The sequence below is a fragment of the Syngnathus floridae genome, chromosome 1 (genome assembly GCF_059516105.1).
Source record: "Syngnathus floridae isolate MCC-2025c chromosome 1, RoL_Sflo_1.0, whole genome shotgun sequence".
Lineage (NCBI taxonomy): Eukaryota > Metazoa > Chordata > Actinopteri > Syngnathiformes > Syngnathidae > Syngnathus > Syngnathus floridae.
Genome location: NC_142413.1, coordinates 10,368,441 through 10,385,060, shown reverse-complemented (window position 1 = coordinate 10,385,060; position 16,620 = coordinate 10,368,441). Strand labels below are relative to the sequence as shown.

General features: G+C 44.2%; 2 protein-coding genes across 2 annotated transcripts; both read left to right on the top strand.

Moving 5' to 3' along the window:
* The first annotated feature begins 44 nt into the window (after window positions 1-44).
* ccnjl (cyclin J-like) lies at window positions 45-14,378 on the top strand. Its single transcript, XM_088390694.1, has 6 exons — window positions 45-351; window positions 824-932; window positions 5,665-5,875; window positions 11,064-11,363; window positions 11,432-11,591; window positions 11,862-14,378. Exons 2-6 carry the CDS (start codon window positions 864-866, stop codon window positions 12,379-12,381), a joined length of 1,260 nt encoding a protein of 419 aa, XP_088246820.1. The 5' UTR covers window positions 45-351; window positions 824-863; the 3' UTR covers window positions 12,382-14,378.
* Window positions 14,379-14,967: 589 nt separating this feature from the next.
* Window positions 14,968-15,701, top strand: LOC148404003 (gastrotropin-like). The gene is made up of 4 exons (XM_088384582.1): window positions 14,968-15,127; window positions 15,198-15,358; window positions 15,425-15,514; window positions 15,588-15,701. Exons 1-4 carry the CDS (start codon window positions 15,010-15,012, stop codon window positions 15,645-15,647), a joined length of 429 nt encoding a protein of 142 aa, XP_088240708.1. The 5' UTR covers window positions 14,968-15,009; the 3' UTR covers window positions 15,648-15,701.
* Window positions 15,702-16,620: the final 919 nt, after the last annotated feature.

The window sequence follows — 16,620 nt, the reverse complement described above, 5'->3', positions numbered from 1 at the left end:
CGTTTTGTAGTCCTTTAACAGAAACGCATTGTAAAGGACTACATTTCCCGGTCCGCAGGAAGGGACTCCCTAGTCAAGCGCACGAGCCTCACGCCGCAACGGCGGCAGCTGGTGCAGCCGAGCAGGCGACTTTGTTACAACGGAGGCTTAAATCTCTCGGCAAAGTGTAAACACAGCACGCAAAACGGTCCGTGTCGGGATTCGAAGTCAGTGGCCTCTGAGCGAACCTGTTCCGAGTACTCGCCCGTTAAAGAGGGCTTTCTTCAAACTTGAGCCGAATTGGAGTTGTTTCATTCAGGATGTCGGACTGAGACAAAGGGGTCTGGTCTGGGGGGCATTCCCGTCGGAGCGGTGAGTTACACGTTGAACAAGGTCCGATATGCAAAGTTTCACCTTTTGTTGTCGAAATGAAATTAAACATGTCCAGGTCGAGAGGCGAAATGATATCACGACGTGCTGCTTACCGCTTTTTTTTTTTTTTTTACACGAGTATTGGGGGGCTCTTTAACTTGTGAGTAGCGTGTGGCGTTGCTAACGTGTTGGAACAGAAAACCCGAATGTGGATGCGACTTGTAGTTTATTTCCTGACTACTACAAAGGCTTGTCAGAAAGCGTCTTTGAAGCCTTTGATCGGACATTTAAATTCTCCATCAGCCGAAATGGGGCTCATTCGAATAGGATGTTTTGAAATCAAACAATTCTAATTTCTCACTCTTAAAGTCTTTTAGAATACCTTACTTGAGTCAATGTATTGAGGAAAAAGTGGTATCATAACCTAAGTCAGGTGGAAGTTTGATGTTTTGGAACACGTGTGTGACTCCAGGTCCAAGCAGATCCTGTAAGTCTCCTCTGGATGGGAAAAAATGGAAAGGGAGTTGCAATGGTGGAAAGGACAGCTCGCTGCAGACATCCATCAGTCCCTCCGCATCAAGGTGAGTTCACCTTGCTAAGCAGCTTTTATGTTGTTGACAGTAATGACACTGATGGAGCAACAGATAGCCATGCTTTTACCATTGCTAAACTGCCAGAGGCCAGTAAAGTGTTTCCTTGTGACCTACAGATGATCAGAAGCACTGACCTACATTTAGAAGCAAAATTCTAACATTTCATCAATGAAACTGTATTGTTATTTCCGTTTCCAACTGTCTGTTCTCTTATTTCTCATTAATGGCTGCGCTAATGTATAGTGGAACCTCGATTTGCAAACTTAATTGGTTCTTGAATGGGTTTGACAATTTTGAATTGTATTGTATATTGAATATTTTGTATATAGTTTTCCCATACAAGTAATGCAAATTTGAATAACACTGTTTTTTATACATTTTGGTACCAAGAAAATTTCAATGGTTTTCACGAATCAGTTTAGTTTGAATTGGCTCTAATATTATGGTATATTCCATATTTGTCTGTTTTTTATTTTTTAAAAAGTGCTAATAATATTTATTGTGATTTGGGTATTTGCTTTATGCTACAACTTTGATGAAGGTGTGTCTGAATTTTCAACATATCTACAGTATCCTTTCATCTTTGATGACATCATGAGAGGTGGCAATTGTTATCAGAGTCTTCTATATGCAAATCATCTTTCATGTTAAAATCAAGCAAAAATTCCGACGGTTACAAAAATAATTTCTTTAGCAAGGATCAAAGTGCATTTCATAAACTGTTCAAACATATTAATTAACAGTAAAAAGATAATCAGTTAATGTACCAATGTATTGGGATATTTTGTATTAGACCAATCCAATTCTGAACCCAAACTGGGTTATTTGTAACGTTTTCAAAGGTGTTCCACACTTGTAAGCAAGCCCTGTAGTTCGCAGCCCTGCTGATGTACCCCTCACAAATTGTCTTTTTTAAGTCCGCAGCGAGACGCACAACGAGCGAGAGAGCAATTAGCAGCTAAAATGATCGGCTTCACCAAAAATGGCTGTGCACAAAAAGGGATGAATGAAACATTTGTACACTGTGACAAGGTTCGAACCTTGGTTTGTAAATGGAATACTTTGAACACTGGGGTGTTCATGAATACAGTGTATTTGACGGTTGCGTGCTGCTATGGATTGTTTTTGTGCAGCATTGATGGTTTCTCTGATTGCAACTTGATAGTGGTGGTATTAAAGCTGGGGTGTGTATGCTAGAAACTACTAGTAAGATTGGAATGCAGTCTTACTTTACTCCACCCAAACCAACGACTCAGCTCACCCAGCCGTTGGGTCATTGCTCGTTTGCTCGTGATAGCAAAACAATATGTGGCGTCTTCTTTTTAACTTATGTTGATCAAGTGATTTGAATAATTGGCCAAGAAACTATAATCTCCTTTGTGAGAGGCTCTGTGTGTTCGCATGGGCCTCTGTGAGTGGCGATGCACGTGCGCAAATGATTGACACATCCCTCAGTCATGCCTTCTGTTCCTCCAATCTCTGCTTGACTTGTTTTATTTCCACCAGGATAAAGATAAAATAATTGAAAATTACATTAAAGGCATAAGATGGGGCCAAAGAAGGATGATTTTCGTTCCCCCAGAAAAACCTTTGTATGATATTCTACTGTTGGGTGATACAGCCAGTTTTAACATATGACAATTTTTTTTTTAAAAATCATTGTAAAGTCCACTTTTAAATAAAGCCCGACCAATTCATCGACCCTTTTTAAAATAATCAAATCAAATTTAAAAATCGTCACTTCACGTCTCTTAGGATGTTCCACGTTGGTAAACGTTGGAGGGAAAATATAATTACACGGCTCAGTTGCCTGTTTAAAATGATCTAAATAGGATTACATGGATGAGTTGAGACTCATTAATTGGGAATGTCTTAATTAACATTAAGCACGTGGTCATATGCGTATATTTCTTCCCCCATGCCACTTTAATGGTGACGTCTGTCACTCGACTGGCAGCTTCAAGTAAATGCCAACCTCACACTGAGACAGAAAATTATAGAGGCCTATTTCAGATATCCTGCTTGTGTCGAGTGAAGTGATGGCATCGGATTTTGGTTGAATTGTCTGTGGACACAAAAGTAGACATTTTCTTGCACAATCCTCTATTCAGAAATAGCGTGTGATTCAGAGTGAGCTGTCAGCGGGCCTGTATGTCCGTATGCAGACTGAGCTGCAAATAAAGCCTGATGTCCGAGATGGCCCCATCGGGATGTGGTGTTAGGCCGCTGTGGCTTCAGAGGCGCATCACACCCAAACAGTTGGGTGTGGAACACAGAATTTCCTTCAGCTCATGTCTAAGACACAGGATCCATGCAGCTATTTTGAAAGAGCAGACTGTTACACAAAACTATTTTCACACCGGCCTAAAATAATGCAGCGGCAAAGTTATCCAGCGCCTTCTGACAATCTGAAAACATCTTTTAGCTTGGCAGTTAAGGCGACACCTTCTTTATGCCCTTTGTTTTCTTTTATTTCTTGACTTAAGTGGATGTGTTACTATAAAGTTTGTGCAGTTTAACTATGTGCAGCATCTTTAAAGCAGCTTGAGGTAACATAAATTAGCAAGACTATGTTATATGTAGATAATTACTCATACTAAAAGTCCAAAGGTAGACAGAACAGGCATATTTGCTGCTGTTAATATATGTTTGATTAAAACACGCTACATTGTGAGACATCATCCATCAGAATGATACATATGATTGTGAATTGATTACATTATTTTAATTGAAAAAAGTCCAATGAGGTCGTGGATATGCATTTTTTTCAAATATATGTTTTAAAAATGAAATTCTTGTCATCCAGTCAGATTTTTAATTCATATCGTCAACACTCCTGCTGCTTGCGTGTTACTTCCAGTTGACAGAAACCTATTCAGTTCATCCAAAGAGATTTCAAAATCCAAAAGGTTTTGATTAATTTGAGATTTGCTGTATACCTCTGGAAAAGAACCTCAACCTGGAGCCTTCATGCTAATTTAAAATGGTCTTCCCGCCAACATATAGTACATCCAAGTCCGCCAGTATTTTCGGTTTGTCTTTTTATTTTGCTCACAAATACAGAAACATGCTCGGTTTTTGCAAAACAGTTTTTTGTAAGATACATTTTCCCCACAAAATAGGATTTGCATTTGTATGCCCATAACCTTTCTCTAGCAAGGTATGTTCATGCTGTGTCCAGTGGTCTTCAAACGCTTTATTTACAAATCAAATGCATGTCTATGTAATTGTACCTTTGATTTGTTGCTCACTCAGAGGAAATATTGTGATATACAATGACCATTTCACTTCTTATTTCATTAATGATGGCAACTTTGTAAGTTGTTGATTGCATATGGGTAGTTTCATGAGGAGGACCAATGAAAACAAATGATCCATATTGGAATTTGAAGAATTAAAACGCCATTGTGCAGTATTGTAGTTTCCTGCATGGTGCCCGGCCGGCTCCCCCACAGTCTGTTCCCAGCTTAATGACGGTTGCTGCGGTGTTAATGCCCTGATGTGGGAGATAGCGGCACTGCGGAGCATGTGGCAAATTATCAGACATGCAAATCAACCAGAGGCAGCTGTGGAATCCTTAATTATGGTGCAGGTCCTCCACAAAGGCACCTCGCTACTCTACCCCCCCCAAACTCTTAAGAGGCCCCACTCCCTGAAAACACACCCCAGATCTCCGGCACCCCTTGTACCCCCAGACAGACAGATGGACAGGAGCTGAAGCAGTGGGAGGAGAGTTTGGGGCGAACTGGATGGGATCGTGGATTCTGGCACTGGGGGTGGAGTTGCTTTATGTGGATTAGGGGGGTGGTAGCTGTTTATTTTTGGATTCCGTTGAAGAGTCACTCTGAAGATCAGTTTTTTTAATGGCCTTCGAGATAAACACTGCAGGTCACATTATGCGTAATCCTACCAATGTGCATTTTGCCTTCATAGCAATTTATGCGTTGCGTTCAGCCTAATGCAGGCTCGCTCGTAAGCAACTGCGCTGATGCGATTTTTCTCAAGACCCTTCACAATTTTCAAATAGGATTTCTCAGGCAATCCCTGATCTCCGAATAAATCCGAATCATAAGCCTTTGTTTTTACTGTATTTCGTAGAGAGCAAAACAATTTTGCAAGCACACATATTTTCTGCCACAAGAAGCTTAAGCAGGGCAAATGTAGCTCCTCCGTGAGTTTGCAAAATAGGCCTTTAATACTTTGGGGCAGCGACAGAAACCAGAGGCTTGTGCTTTCTGAGTTGATTTTTTTTTTTTCTGTGCCTGAGTGAGGAGACGCCGAGGCTGATTCAATGCTAATGCTCGGGAGGATCTTCCTTCCACTTTGAAACACATGCAGCTAATTGGACATGAATAGGAGATGTGCTAGGGGCGAAATCTAATCCTATGCACTCTGAGTAGCGCAAACCCCCACCCTCTCTCCTAAACCCACCCAACCACATACAAATGCATGCATGCACACACCCATGCCCAATACTCAGGGACCTCCTCAGTGACCTAAATTAGCTCCTCCTGTCTGCAACGAAGGAGAAATAAATGAAATTCAAATGACTTGACACCGTCGTCAAGATGTGATGGAAGCAGCGTTTTACGATTATTTTAACCCCATGGCACCTCTCCCGTGCCGTTTACTACTCCCCATAGCTCTCCGCCATTGCTTCCTGTCCACCCTTGTCACCCCCGCCTCTAACATTTACGTGTTCTTCCCCTCTCTTCTCCAGGAGCTGAAGTTACCCGTCTACCGAGCCCATTCGCCACAGATTGGCATGCGTCGCTACTTCGCAGACTTGTTGGCCATCCTGAGTAATCGCTACCAGTTATGTCCCACGGCACGCCACCTGGCCGTCTACCTGCTGGACCTCTTCATGGACCGCTACGACGTGGCCGTCAAGCAGCTCTATGTCATTGCCCTGTCCTGTCTGCTCTTAGCTAGTAAGTCCAACCGTAGCCCTGTAATCGATGTACAGTGTTCTCCCTCGATATCACAATTCACCGTTGCATCATTACTTCGATGCCCTCGCGTGTGTGTGTTTGTGTATGTGTGTGTGTGAGAGAGAGAGATAGCAGAATGCAACCTCTGTCATGATGGGTAATTAGACTAATGATGGTGTCTGGAACGAGGGCCACTCGCTCGTGAGGGTGCAGCCCATGTTTGTGTGCGAGCGAGTAATGATGCTCAGGCCAGTCTTTGCAATTAGTCTTCTATTTGCTAGGAAGGATTAGAATGAGACGAGAGACAGGTGAAAAGAAATGAGGGTGATTATAGATAATGTCAATCCAATCTGAACAGCCTTTATTCGCGCATTCTGTAATGGATGAGCCATTGTTTTTTTTAAACAGAATCTTTTGATGCATGGCAGTCAGTGTCCTGTGCTCCACTGTCTTCTCCAGGTTGTCTTCGCGTTGATTGATGAAGGCCTGAACGGGTGCTTGATTCAGAGTTGTCTTTACTTTTTATCTGCCTTGGAATCTGGCCTCATTATCAAACTGCCTCAGACAGCCACGTTCATTCTTAAAAATGTTCGGGTTAATTAATCGCTATCTCCTTTGTGCCTCCCAGTAGTCACAGTTTAATCCCGTTACTCCATTGTGTCTTTCTGGGTGGATGTTTGTTAATGGATGAGCTTCTTGTGCTGTATTAAGATTATCGGCTGATTTTCAGAACCCCCCCCCCTCCCCCCTCTGGGAATAATTGTTTTTGACTGTTGGAAGTATTTATTTAAGTACCCTGCTGTTTTCCTCAAACATCCCCGAGGCATGTCATGTTACTCCTTATCTGGAGGCTGCGATGTCCTGGAATGATTACGCATCCTTACTTCAATGTTTGCGTGCTGCAGACTACACAGACTGGCTACACCACTTTTGTAATCTAATAAATTCCATTTCCAATATATGTCAAAAGTAAAAACAACAAAACAAGTAAAGCGCTGATATTTATAAATGACCGATGAATGAGATTTGTTTTTGCCATGTTAGTTGACATTCGGTTGAGCGCTTTCAGATATACCGCTTCTTGAAATTAGTCGAAAATAAGAAGATATAGTCCTGAATTTCAAGTACTATAAGTAGTAAGTAATATTAGAAACAGAACCATTTACATTGTTAGATTGCTGCTCGTTACGTTCCTTTTACACTGAACCCGATTCCTGAACAGCAAACAAAACAAAAAAAGAGCATCCTGTGAAACTCTGGGGTATTGACTCTACACATTGCACCTCCACAGGCCTCTGAGCCCCGGGGCGGGGAGCAAGCGAGGGGCTGAGGGGCACCTGCCATATGCTCTCCGAGTCAGGCCTCAAACAAAAGCCTGTCAATGCAAGCAGGACATGCAGCCAGACCCTTCTCTGAGAGGGGGAGGGGAATGCAGACTGAGAGCAGGGAGAATGAGTGCTTGCCTGCCTGTGTGGCAGAGACTTAAAGCTAACATTGCTAAATGACATGTTGGTTGCTAAGGCAACCTTGTGAGCAGCTCGTATGGATTTAGAATCCGGATTGCCATTCCAGTAATATTGGTGTTAAAAAGGCTTTGAATTGCTGCCACGTAATTGGGCTGGCTGGTCCCTCGTGGTGTCCTTTTACCTTTTGGCCACTGCGTCTGTTTCCACTCGATTCCCTCACCTTGCCTCGGACCAGCATAGCAAGCCAGCCCTGGGACAAGGGCAGCCAGTAAAAGCAGCCCACCATCCTTGGGGCGGTTGGGAAATGAGCGGAGTGCTACTTCAAAGGCAAGTCAGCGGCTGATGTTAAACAGGGCGGCCTGCAAAGTGGGATTTGTCGGAACTCAACCACCCCGTGGAGACTCCCAAAATGTATATCAAAAGGAACCCACCTCCACTGTTCTGCATCCCTTTTGACAATGCTCACAGTGCAACTGTGCTCATAGTTCCATGTATCATTTGAACGTGTTAGTTTAATCGCGCCAAGTGCCATTTGAGAATAAATGAAGGGGTTTACTAATGCAGGTCGGGGTTTACATGCTTCGTAGCTGATCCAGAGCCCCCCAGCACACACACACACAGAGCTTCTTAGCTTTTTGGTGGCCACTTCACTAGCCATTAGCATCAAAGGTCAAGGGTCGACTTGGACCTGCTTTGTGAGAGCTGCCACAGCCAGGGGTGGCAACAAGGAGATTCTATGATGGAGCTGTGAGCAATTTCACACTCTTGATGAAAGATGAGGCCACAAATGAAAGGATTGGAGCAGGCAAAGAGAATTCCTCCATGGATGTCGGCAAAGAGGAAAAAAAAGAAAGGGGAATGAAGAACTGAAAGATAATTCCCCCCTTGCCCCCAAAACATTTGCGTTTTAAATTCAATGTTCTCATGAAGCCGTCATTCATGTAGCGCATGAACAATAGATTGATTGGACATTCTTGGATACTTGATTAATTACTGTGATCAATGCACTTCGAGCACCTTTGCAGTTTTGGTTCATCTACACTGCTGTCGATAAGTGTCTACTATACACCAACAGGTTTGTTTTGAAAATATGTGTTAATGTGCAGACACAAAAGAAACAGTGTGATAGTCATTTAATTCTGACAAATTAAGTTAAGGTATAGCAAAACTACTTTAAAATTAGTAACCCACAAGAATTCACAGGTGAGTCCGTAGTCTATCATTAGAATTGAGAAAAAAATGTTTGTGACATCTCACCCGGGGTAAGAATTGCTCTCGTTGAAGAGCACTGTTTCTTCTTCAGAGTAACTGCCCGCTCTCTCCTGCTGAGCAGCGCTCGGGTTTCTAATCCCACCTCTTCTCCGAACCGCACACCTGGGATGGGGCCCCGCATCCTGGTCTTGCCCTATCCTAACCCCTGACCTTTAACCCCACTCTGTTTACCTGGCCTGTTCTCATCTTTGCCATCACCTGTGGATGTGGTGAGAATGATAAAGAAGAGGTGTCCTCTCCTTCAAGTGGTTGAACATTTCGAAATCAGACGGCATCCCCTAGCCGCGGACTTCAGATAGGATCATCTTGTCGCCTGCGTTCCAGGTTGGCTGAACTAACTGGCGAGGAATGCAACAGTCCTATCGCAGCAAAACAAAGCTGGCCTTTGTCTTGCTAAACCATCTGCTTTACAAGCTGTGCGTAGCTTTTTATAATGTAGAAAGAATGAGCTATTATTGTAGCCTGTACACTTCAGTGTATCTTGAGCTCATCTTCTCTGGTTTTATGATGGACTGAGCAGCAAGAGATGGTCAAGATAGATTTTCCAGTGGCTCAAAATTGTATTGAACATATCTTTATTTGGATGTCAGAGTGAAAGGGCAGTACAACAATGTTGCCTTGAAGCCATTTGGCATTTTGATGCTGAATCCTTATCGACTGAGGCCCTGCCACCCCAAAGTATGCATAATCACTTTTGGTTGCACAAGACTTTATCGACAGAGTATTGCCAAGAATATGCGCAATACAAAAAAATATAACATGCCTCTTTAGATTGGCGGAAATAGGTAGAAAAAGATTTTTGAGTGGGGAAACCATAAATAATGTTGCACAGTCAAGTTGCTTTGAGGCTTTCATTATCTAGTCGCTTCCCCAAAACAGGAGACCAGGATACAAAGAGCACAATAGGAAGATGCACTTGGTGCTGTCTCTTAAGATCAAAGAGGCTGCGGCCATGGGGAGATTGGGGGTATTGATGCCTTTTTATGGCTCCGTCTGTGTGGACATAGCAGTCCGACAGCAGACGGCTTGCTTCCCTGCGAGGGTGACAGAATGCGGCGAGTGGAACGAGCGCCGCCGAGTGTAAACAGCCTCGTTTTGCCGCGCTTCCTGTTCTGCCGGAGAGACGCCATTACTGCCTTGCCGCTAATTACCCCTATGGCCAGTTGAGCTGCCGTCCCTCCCTCACCCAGTCTGCTCCGGCTCGCTGGCTCTCGCACCCCATACCCTACCCCCACTTAACAGTAGCTCAGTGCTAAAATTCACACTTGGTAGGAAGGAGCAGTACTCCCTTGGTTGATGGTAAATGAGGTCCATCAAACATGTTGCTTTGCATTTTGTAATGTTTTAACCAAGGCAGTGGCCTCAGGTTTCCAATGTTTCTCCGTCATACCTGCGCATGCAGTGTCTCATCGCCACAATGTCTATGCACGCTCATGGTAAAGTTTGACCTTAAAGCATGCTCATTTCATTTAGACTGAGTCGTCCGTCCTCATTGGCCACGCAGACCCCTGAGGCTTTGGGCAGTTGCTATGGAAATGGGACATGGGGGGGTGTCTCTGGTTGGGCAGGGTGCTCCCCATGATGGCACTGCTGTAATGTCTGCAAGGCTATAGGAAGCTGAGAACAATGCAGAAGAAGCTGAAGTTGACTTACTCATGGACAGCGTCAAGTTTGTGTAATCCATCGTGAGCATCATCCTGATGCTTCCTCGACTTGCTAGCTTAATAGCTTTGCTTCCCAGATAAATGTTCGATGCCGGTCATCTTATCCCCGCTCACGTTAAGTAGGCGCGTGCTTTGTGATAGCTGGCTTTTGGCTTTTTTAGGGATGATCCAAAGCCTGTAGCAAATGAGGTCCGGTGTTGTAGCTGTTAATTGCTTCTTTAATGTCTCTTACAACGGAATGCTCTGTCAACGTGGGCCTATCAAGATGATGCATGTACTTAGTAAGCTACTTGGTTCATTTGCTCATTGTAGTGATGGGAAAACGAGGCCATCTAGAGGACTGAAAAAATACAACTGGTCCATGAAGGACGCAAGATGGATTTTCTTAATTTACTGACAACTCTGCCAAAATTGCTTGCTGTTGACACGCTGAAATCATTTCGCCACCATCTTTTCTATCGGATAGGCCGTCTTTCGTCACAGTGACACTGCGCCTATACAATAGCTTGGTTGATGACGCGCTGTGCTAAGTGCAGCGTGAAAAGTCCTTGACAGGCTTGAAAATGTGTCAACGATGGTAAATTAAAAAGATTTTTTCCATATGGAATTTCTTGTCATAATGGAGTTAAAGAGATGAGTGAATCATCTTTTGATTGATTTTTACATGCTTCGAGTCTTGTTACTATGTAGCTGATTGATACAACGCCAATACATAAAAGCAGATCCAAGTTGGCACCATAATTCTTTCTTTCTGTGATTGTGATGTAGCTATGTGTTTCTTGTCAGGCAAATTTGAAGAGAAGGAGGACAGAGTACCCAAACTGGAGCAACTGAACTCATTGGGATTCATGTGTAATTTAAACATGGTTCTCAACAAGAAGGATCTGATCAAAATGGAACTTCTGCTGATGGAGACCTTTAGCTGGAATCTGTGCATGCCCACACCGGCCCACTTCATCGACTACTACCTCAACGCCTCGGTGCAAGAGGGAGATCTGTACAATGGCTGGCCCCTGTCCTCCCTCTCTAAAACCAAGGCTTTCATGGACAAATACACTCACTACTTCCTGGAAGTCTCACTACAAGGTGGGTCCGATTGTAACGGGCTCTTTTGGACTGGCAGCTGACCACACTTTCTGTTTGTATTGTTTCAGATCACACGTTCCTTAGTTTCCGACCGTCCCAAGTTGCTGCCGCGTGCGTGGCAGCGTCGCGCATTTGCCTGCAGATTTCCCCGAGCTGGACTACTGCGCTGCATCTACTGACCGGCTACACGTGGGACCACCTGACCCAGTGTATTGAACTCATGCTGCTGTAAGACACACACCAATATACTCAGATTTGCAGATTTTGTTTTTTTAACATTTCAGGTTTTTTTCCCTTTCTTCCCGCTTTACTTTTCCTGCTTCATGGGAAACCAGTATTGAATGTTGATCACCTATTAATTAATTAATTTATTTTTTACAAGAATTGTTTAGGTTAGTTAAAAAAAGTTTTAATGAATCAAGGGGCCGCTCCAGGACCAGTTTGTTTTGTTTTTCCTGACTCTAGAAATTGACACAGGTGTGCCTCTCCCCTCCACAGTGCTCACGACAACGACGTGAGAGAGGCCAACAAAACAAAGTGCGCCCCTTCGCACCGAGCTTCCCCTCTGCAATCTCAGGGCCAAACTTCTCACCTCTCTCCGGTGTCTGCCATTCAGAGATCGCCGTCTTCATCGTCCACCTCCGCCACGCCACAGCTGCTCTTTCAGCCAGACCACTTCCCAAACCTCTCCCAACATTCCCCCTCCCTGTCTCAGCTGCAAACGCTCGCCGACGCTCAGGCTCTGGCGCCTGTGGTCAACGTGTCTCAGGATTTTTTTCAGAGCCACAGAATGGGGCTCCTGAGCGGGGCATCTTGCCTGAGCGCTGGGGCCGGCTTCCCTTCCTACTCAAGTCTGGCCTCAGGCCTCCAGGCGGGGGCTCGCGCGCTGCCGCTCCAGGGTCCTATATCTGTTCAGATGGCCCTCGCCGGAGAGGCGCACCACTGCCTAAGCGTGGCCTACACCGGGGGCTACCTGGGGGCCCATCACACTTTCGCAGCCGGCTGCTTCGACAGGTGACGCCAGGAGACGGAGAGAGAACGGCGGCGGGAGAGCGCCGCGACGCTCCAGTCCCCGCTGCCTTTCGCAGATCTGTCCTCTCTCTCCGTCAGCACGGCGACACCTTCGGCGCGTCCCGCGCACCCACCCCTCTCACAGAGACATCTCAAACGCAAGCAGAGGTCCAAAGACAAAAGAGACCCAGTGGAAGTCATCACTCTGACGTGACCAATGTCTCCGTAGACCGCTTGTCACCACTGCGGCTGAGCTGAAAGCAGTGCCAAATTTGTAAAAGTGCAACAAAAACAACAAAGCTGTGAAAAGGATATTTTGCCGTTTGGATTATATGATATATTTTTTTAAAAGACTAATTCTACCAAAATCACATTTTTTTGTGAGGGAAAACAAATTTTGCGTAGGAGCCACCTTTGGGAAGCTGTTTCTGTTTTCACTCAGTGCCATGTATAGGAAATGCGTACGCGTCTTATGTCTGCAAGCATTGATTAAACAAGTGTAGGCCGCGTCAAGCCTGAAGCGGCCCCTTTGGGAATTCCACACTGCATTAGTCCTCGAGGGGCGGAAGAATTCCTTGCTTAGTGCACAGCAGGTGAGGTTTAGGGGGGAAAAAAAGCCTGCACTGGCCCGCTTTACTCCCCCCGCCGCTCCTCCCAGCTTCCAAAGTCGAGCCTTGCAGCAAGTAGGGTCAAGCAAGTTTTAAATGCGGCGTCAAAGATTTCATGTGACTGGACCAGCATGGGGAAGCAGACCCAGAAGTGGTTGACTGTACATAGGAAATGCTGCTGCTGCTGCTGCTGCTGCTGCCTTGTAGTGAACTGCTGGTTCTGTCTGTGTTAATGATGTTTACGTGAACCACTTAAGTATCAGGGACTTGAACACGATTACTTGAATATTACATCGGAACATGCCATAGCTTTTATTTATAAACTTTGGTTTGATTTATTGGTTTCTTTTTTTTCTTTTTTCAAAACCGACCTAGAAAGTCACCCTTGTTGTCATCCTGGCTCAGGTTACAGGCTAAAACTAGCCTTTATACTGTGCTATAATGCTTTAGGTCAGGGTTGGCAAACCTGCCAGTCATGCGTTTCTGAAAACAAAATTCCAGAGTGGCGGTTATAAAATGCCGTCAACTAACTACTACAACTAGCTATCTGCTGAATCATTCCGTTTCATACTAAAGCCCAACGTGGCAATGTTGGGGGGGCAGAAAGTGTACTGTACTCCCTTTAAAGAGGGTGTTTGTCAAATCTGCATAAAAGAACGAGCTGGTAGTTGTCGTTTGCCTCACAAACATCTGCATCCAGTCGCGCGTAATTGCGTTCCACCTTTGTAGCGCCCAATTTTCCACTTCCTGTTCATTTAAACGCATCCAGATTCTGTGTGCCAGTCTTAGAGGGAATACCTCAAAATGGGTAGTCGGCCACTCGGCCTCCAGCTCGTGTTCTACTTTCGACCCAGCTGTTGTGGAAGGACCTGACCTTATTGTTTTCATTTGCTTATGTAAAGTTTTACAGCTTTTTTGTGGTTTGAACTTTTTGAAAATCTCATGCCATGGAGATGTTAACTTGCTCATTCCTCATGACTTCTTGATCAACTTCCCACAAAGGTGCAATATTTTTTTTTTCCTTGTCTGAACCGAATACTGCAATACTGTGTTGGTGGTCAATCGCGACCTGACTTGCAGTTCGCCTCATTTCCTCTAGAAGGCAGCGGTCGCTACAAAAAATGACTATGTTGCATATTGCAGCCACCACATTTGAGTGAGGTGCTACTGGAAGCATTTGTCTTTAGATTAGCGCTTTACCACGCGTTTTATTTTCCTCCCATGCTGTTTTGACTCACGCAGAAGTACACTGACAAACCACAAATTTCTAAGTTGATTTTTTAATGTTTTTTTTTTTAATTTACCAAGTTCCAACTAATAGTTTTGCTTTGTTACACTGAATGGTAAAATGGTGTGTTTTTGTCATGCTCCATGGAAAAATAAACATGTAAACTGATTTTTTTTCTTTTGTTCTCTTTTTATTTCCCTTTTATTTGATCACATTAGAACAGGGGTCAGTAACCATTTTGAAAAGAGCCTCTTACTGTATGTACTGAGTAATGAGGTCTTCCCGTTTGATACACACGTCTGAAATAAAGTTTGCTCAAAATATCTTGAGCTATTTGTGAGTAATTATTAATCTAAAAGAAGACACTGATCATGTTAATGATTTGTCACAATGACATTTAACGTTAGAAAACCGATTGGAGTAAATATAAATATGCATTAGATTGTGCATTCGTATCTATTACTGTGACCTGTAAATAGAAATCTGCCTCTCAGATCCTTATTTTTTTCATACTCTTGCTTGGAAGCTATGTTGGAATATTCCATCCCAAAGCCCTGCTGCACTAAAGTTCTACAGAATACTGGCTGTTTTTCAATTCATGGCACGGAACTTGCCTTTAGTCTTTTGATGTTTCATGTGATGGTTAGAAAACCAGTTTGCGATTTATTTATTTATAACTGAACACAATTGATTAACATAACCATAATTGGATGATTTTCATGTATTTGGGTGTAGCAGTTAGGACCAACCCAGTTGTTTGCATGAAGGTTCACGAACCTCATGACAGTGAAGTATAAAAATGCCAGCAGTAGGCTTGTGGACAACAGTCAACGGTGCGCTAGTCTTCATCATGTCTTTCACAGGCAAATATGTGCTGGAGAGTCAGGAGAATTACCGAGAGTTCCTGCAGGCTATTGGTAAGGAACATGCGAATGCAGACTCCAAAGAAAGAAAAAAAACTGAATCCTCATGTACCTTTCTGTGCAGGGGTATCCCAGATGGAGATACCAAATGAAGACATGGTAACAGACCTATATGAGGGTGCTTACTACAGGATTACCAAGTATTTTGGGAGTCAAACTCAGTCAAACACATTCTTGCTCGGCAGGGACGCTGAACTGGTAGATCTGGATGGCACAACCTTCCAGGTAAAATTTCATCACCTCTTATTTCGTTTGCCTTCTACACCTTAACTTGTTCTCTGTCATTGCTAGACCACCGTCAATAAGGAGGGAAATAAAATCAAGATCCAGTTCCCCAAATATGTGTATACTGCTGAGCTATCTGGTGATGCACTCATCGAGGTGAGCATGCACACGGTTACACGCCAGTATTTTTTATTGCAGACCGGACCTTAATGTCTGTTCTTTACTCCAGGTCAATTCCATTCCAGGTGGGATTACCAACAAGATGGTTAGCAAGAGGCAACGAGATTAATCTGGAAAGAAGTCTTGCAAACTGCCTTTAAACCTAATAAACAACCTAATTCAACATGTTTCTCTGCTTGTGTTATTGTATGTTTATTCATATGTTTTACAAGTTACATCTCTCTCTCTCTCTCTCTCTCTCTCTCTCTACCCGCCCCCCCCCCCCCCCCCCCCCCCCCGCCTCCTTCCCTCAATGTATATCGAGGCGCGTAGATCCCGTTGTGAATCAGCAGAAAGCGAGAGCGCCTCTTTGTGGTATTGACTGGGTAATGCAGCTCCCTTGAACGATATTATTATTATTATTTATGTCATTGTGTTATTTGTTCGGTGTACCTAATGGAGTGTCTGTGTGATGTCACAGATCAACCAGCCAATCAGGAGGTGGGGGTGAGGGCGGGTGTGGCACTTTTCACTTTGAGTTAAGCTTTGGCCATGACTTTTTCCCTAATGAAGTGGCCTCAGGGGTGACCTCGTTAAGTGCACCTGCGTGAAAAGTTTTAGCTCCTGCAGAACGTGAAAATGACCAAAAACTTTTCACGCAGGTGCGCTTAACGAGGGTATCTTGGAAAACATGTTGGAATGCGGCCCCGAGGACTAGAGCTTGACACCTGTGACCTTTGACCATATTTCCCCAATAAAGTGGCGTGTTATTAGGTACACTTGAAATTGGCGGTGTACCTAATAGAGTGTCCATGTGACTCCCTCGTTAAGTGCACCTGCGTGAAAAGTTTTGGCTCCTGCGGAACGTGAAAATGACCAAAAACTTTTCACGCAGGTGCGCTTAACGAGGGAATCTTGGGAAACATGTTGGAATACGGCCCCGAGGACTAGAGCTTGACACCTGTGACCTTCGACCATATTTCCCTAATAAAGTGGCTTGTTATTAGGTACACTTGAAATTGGCGGTGTACCTAATGGAGTGTCCATGTGACTCCCTCGTTAAGTGCACCTGCGTGAAAAGTTTTGGCTCCTGCGGAACGTGA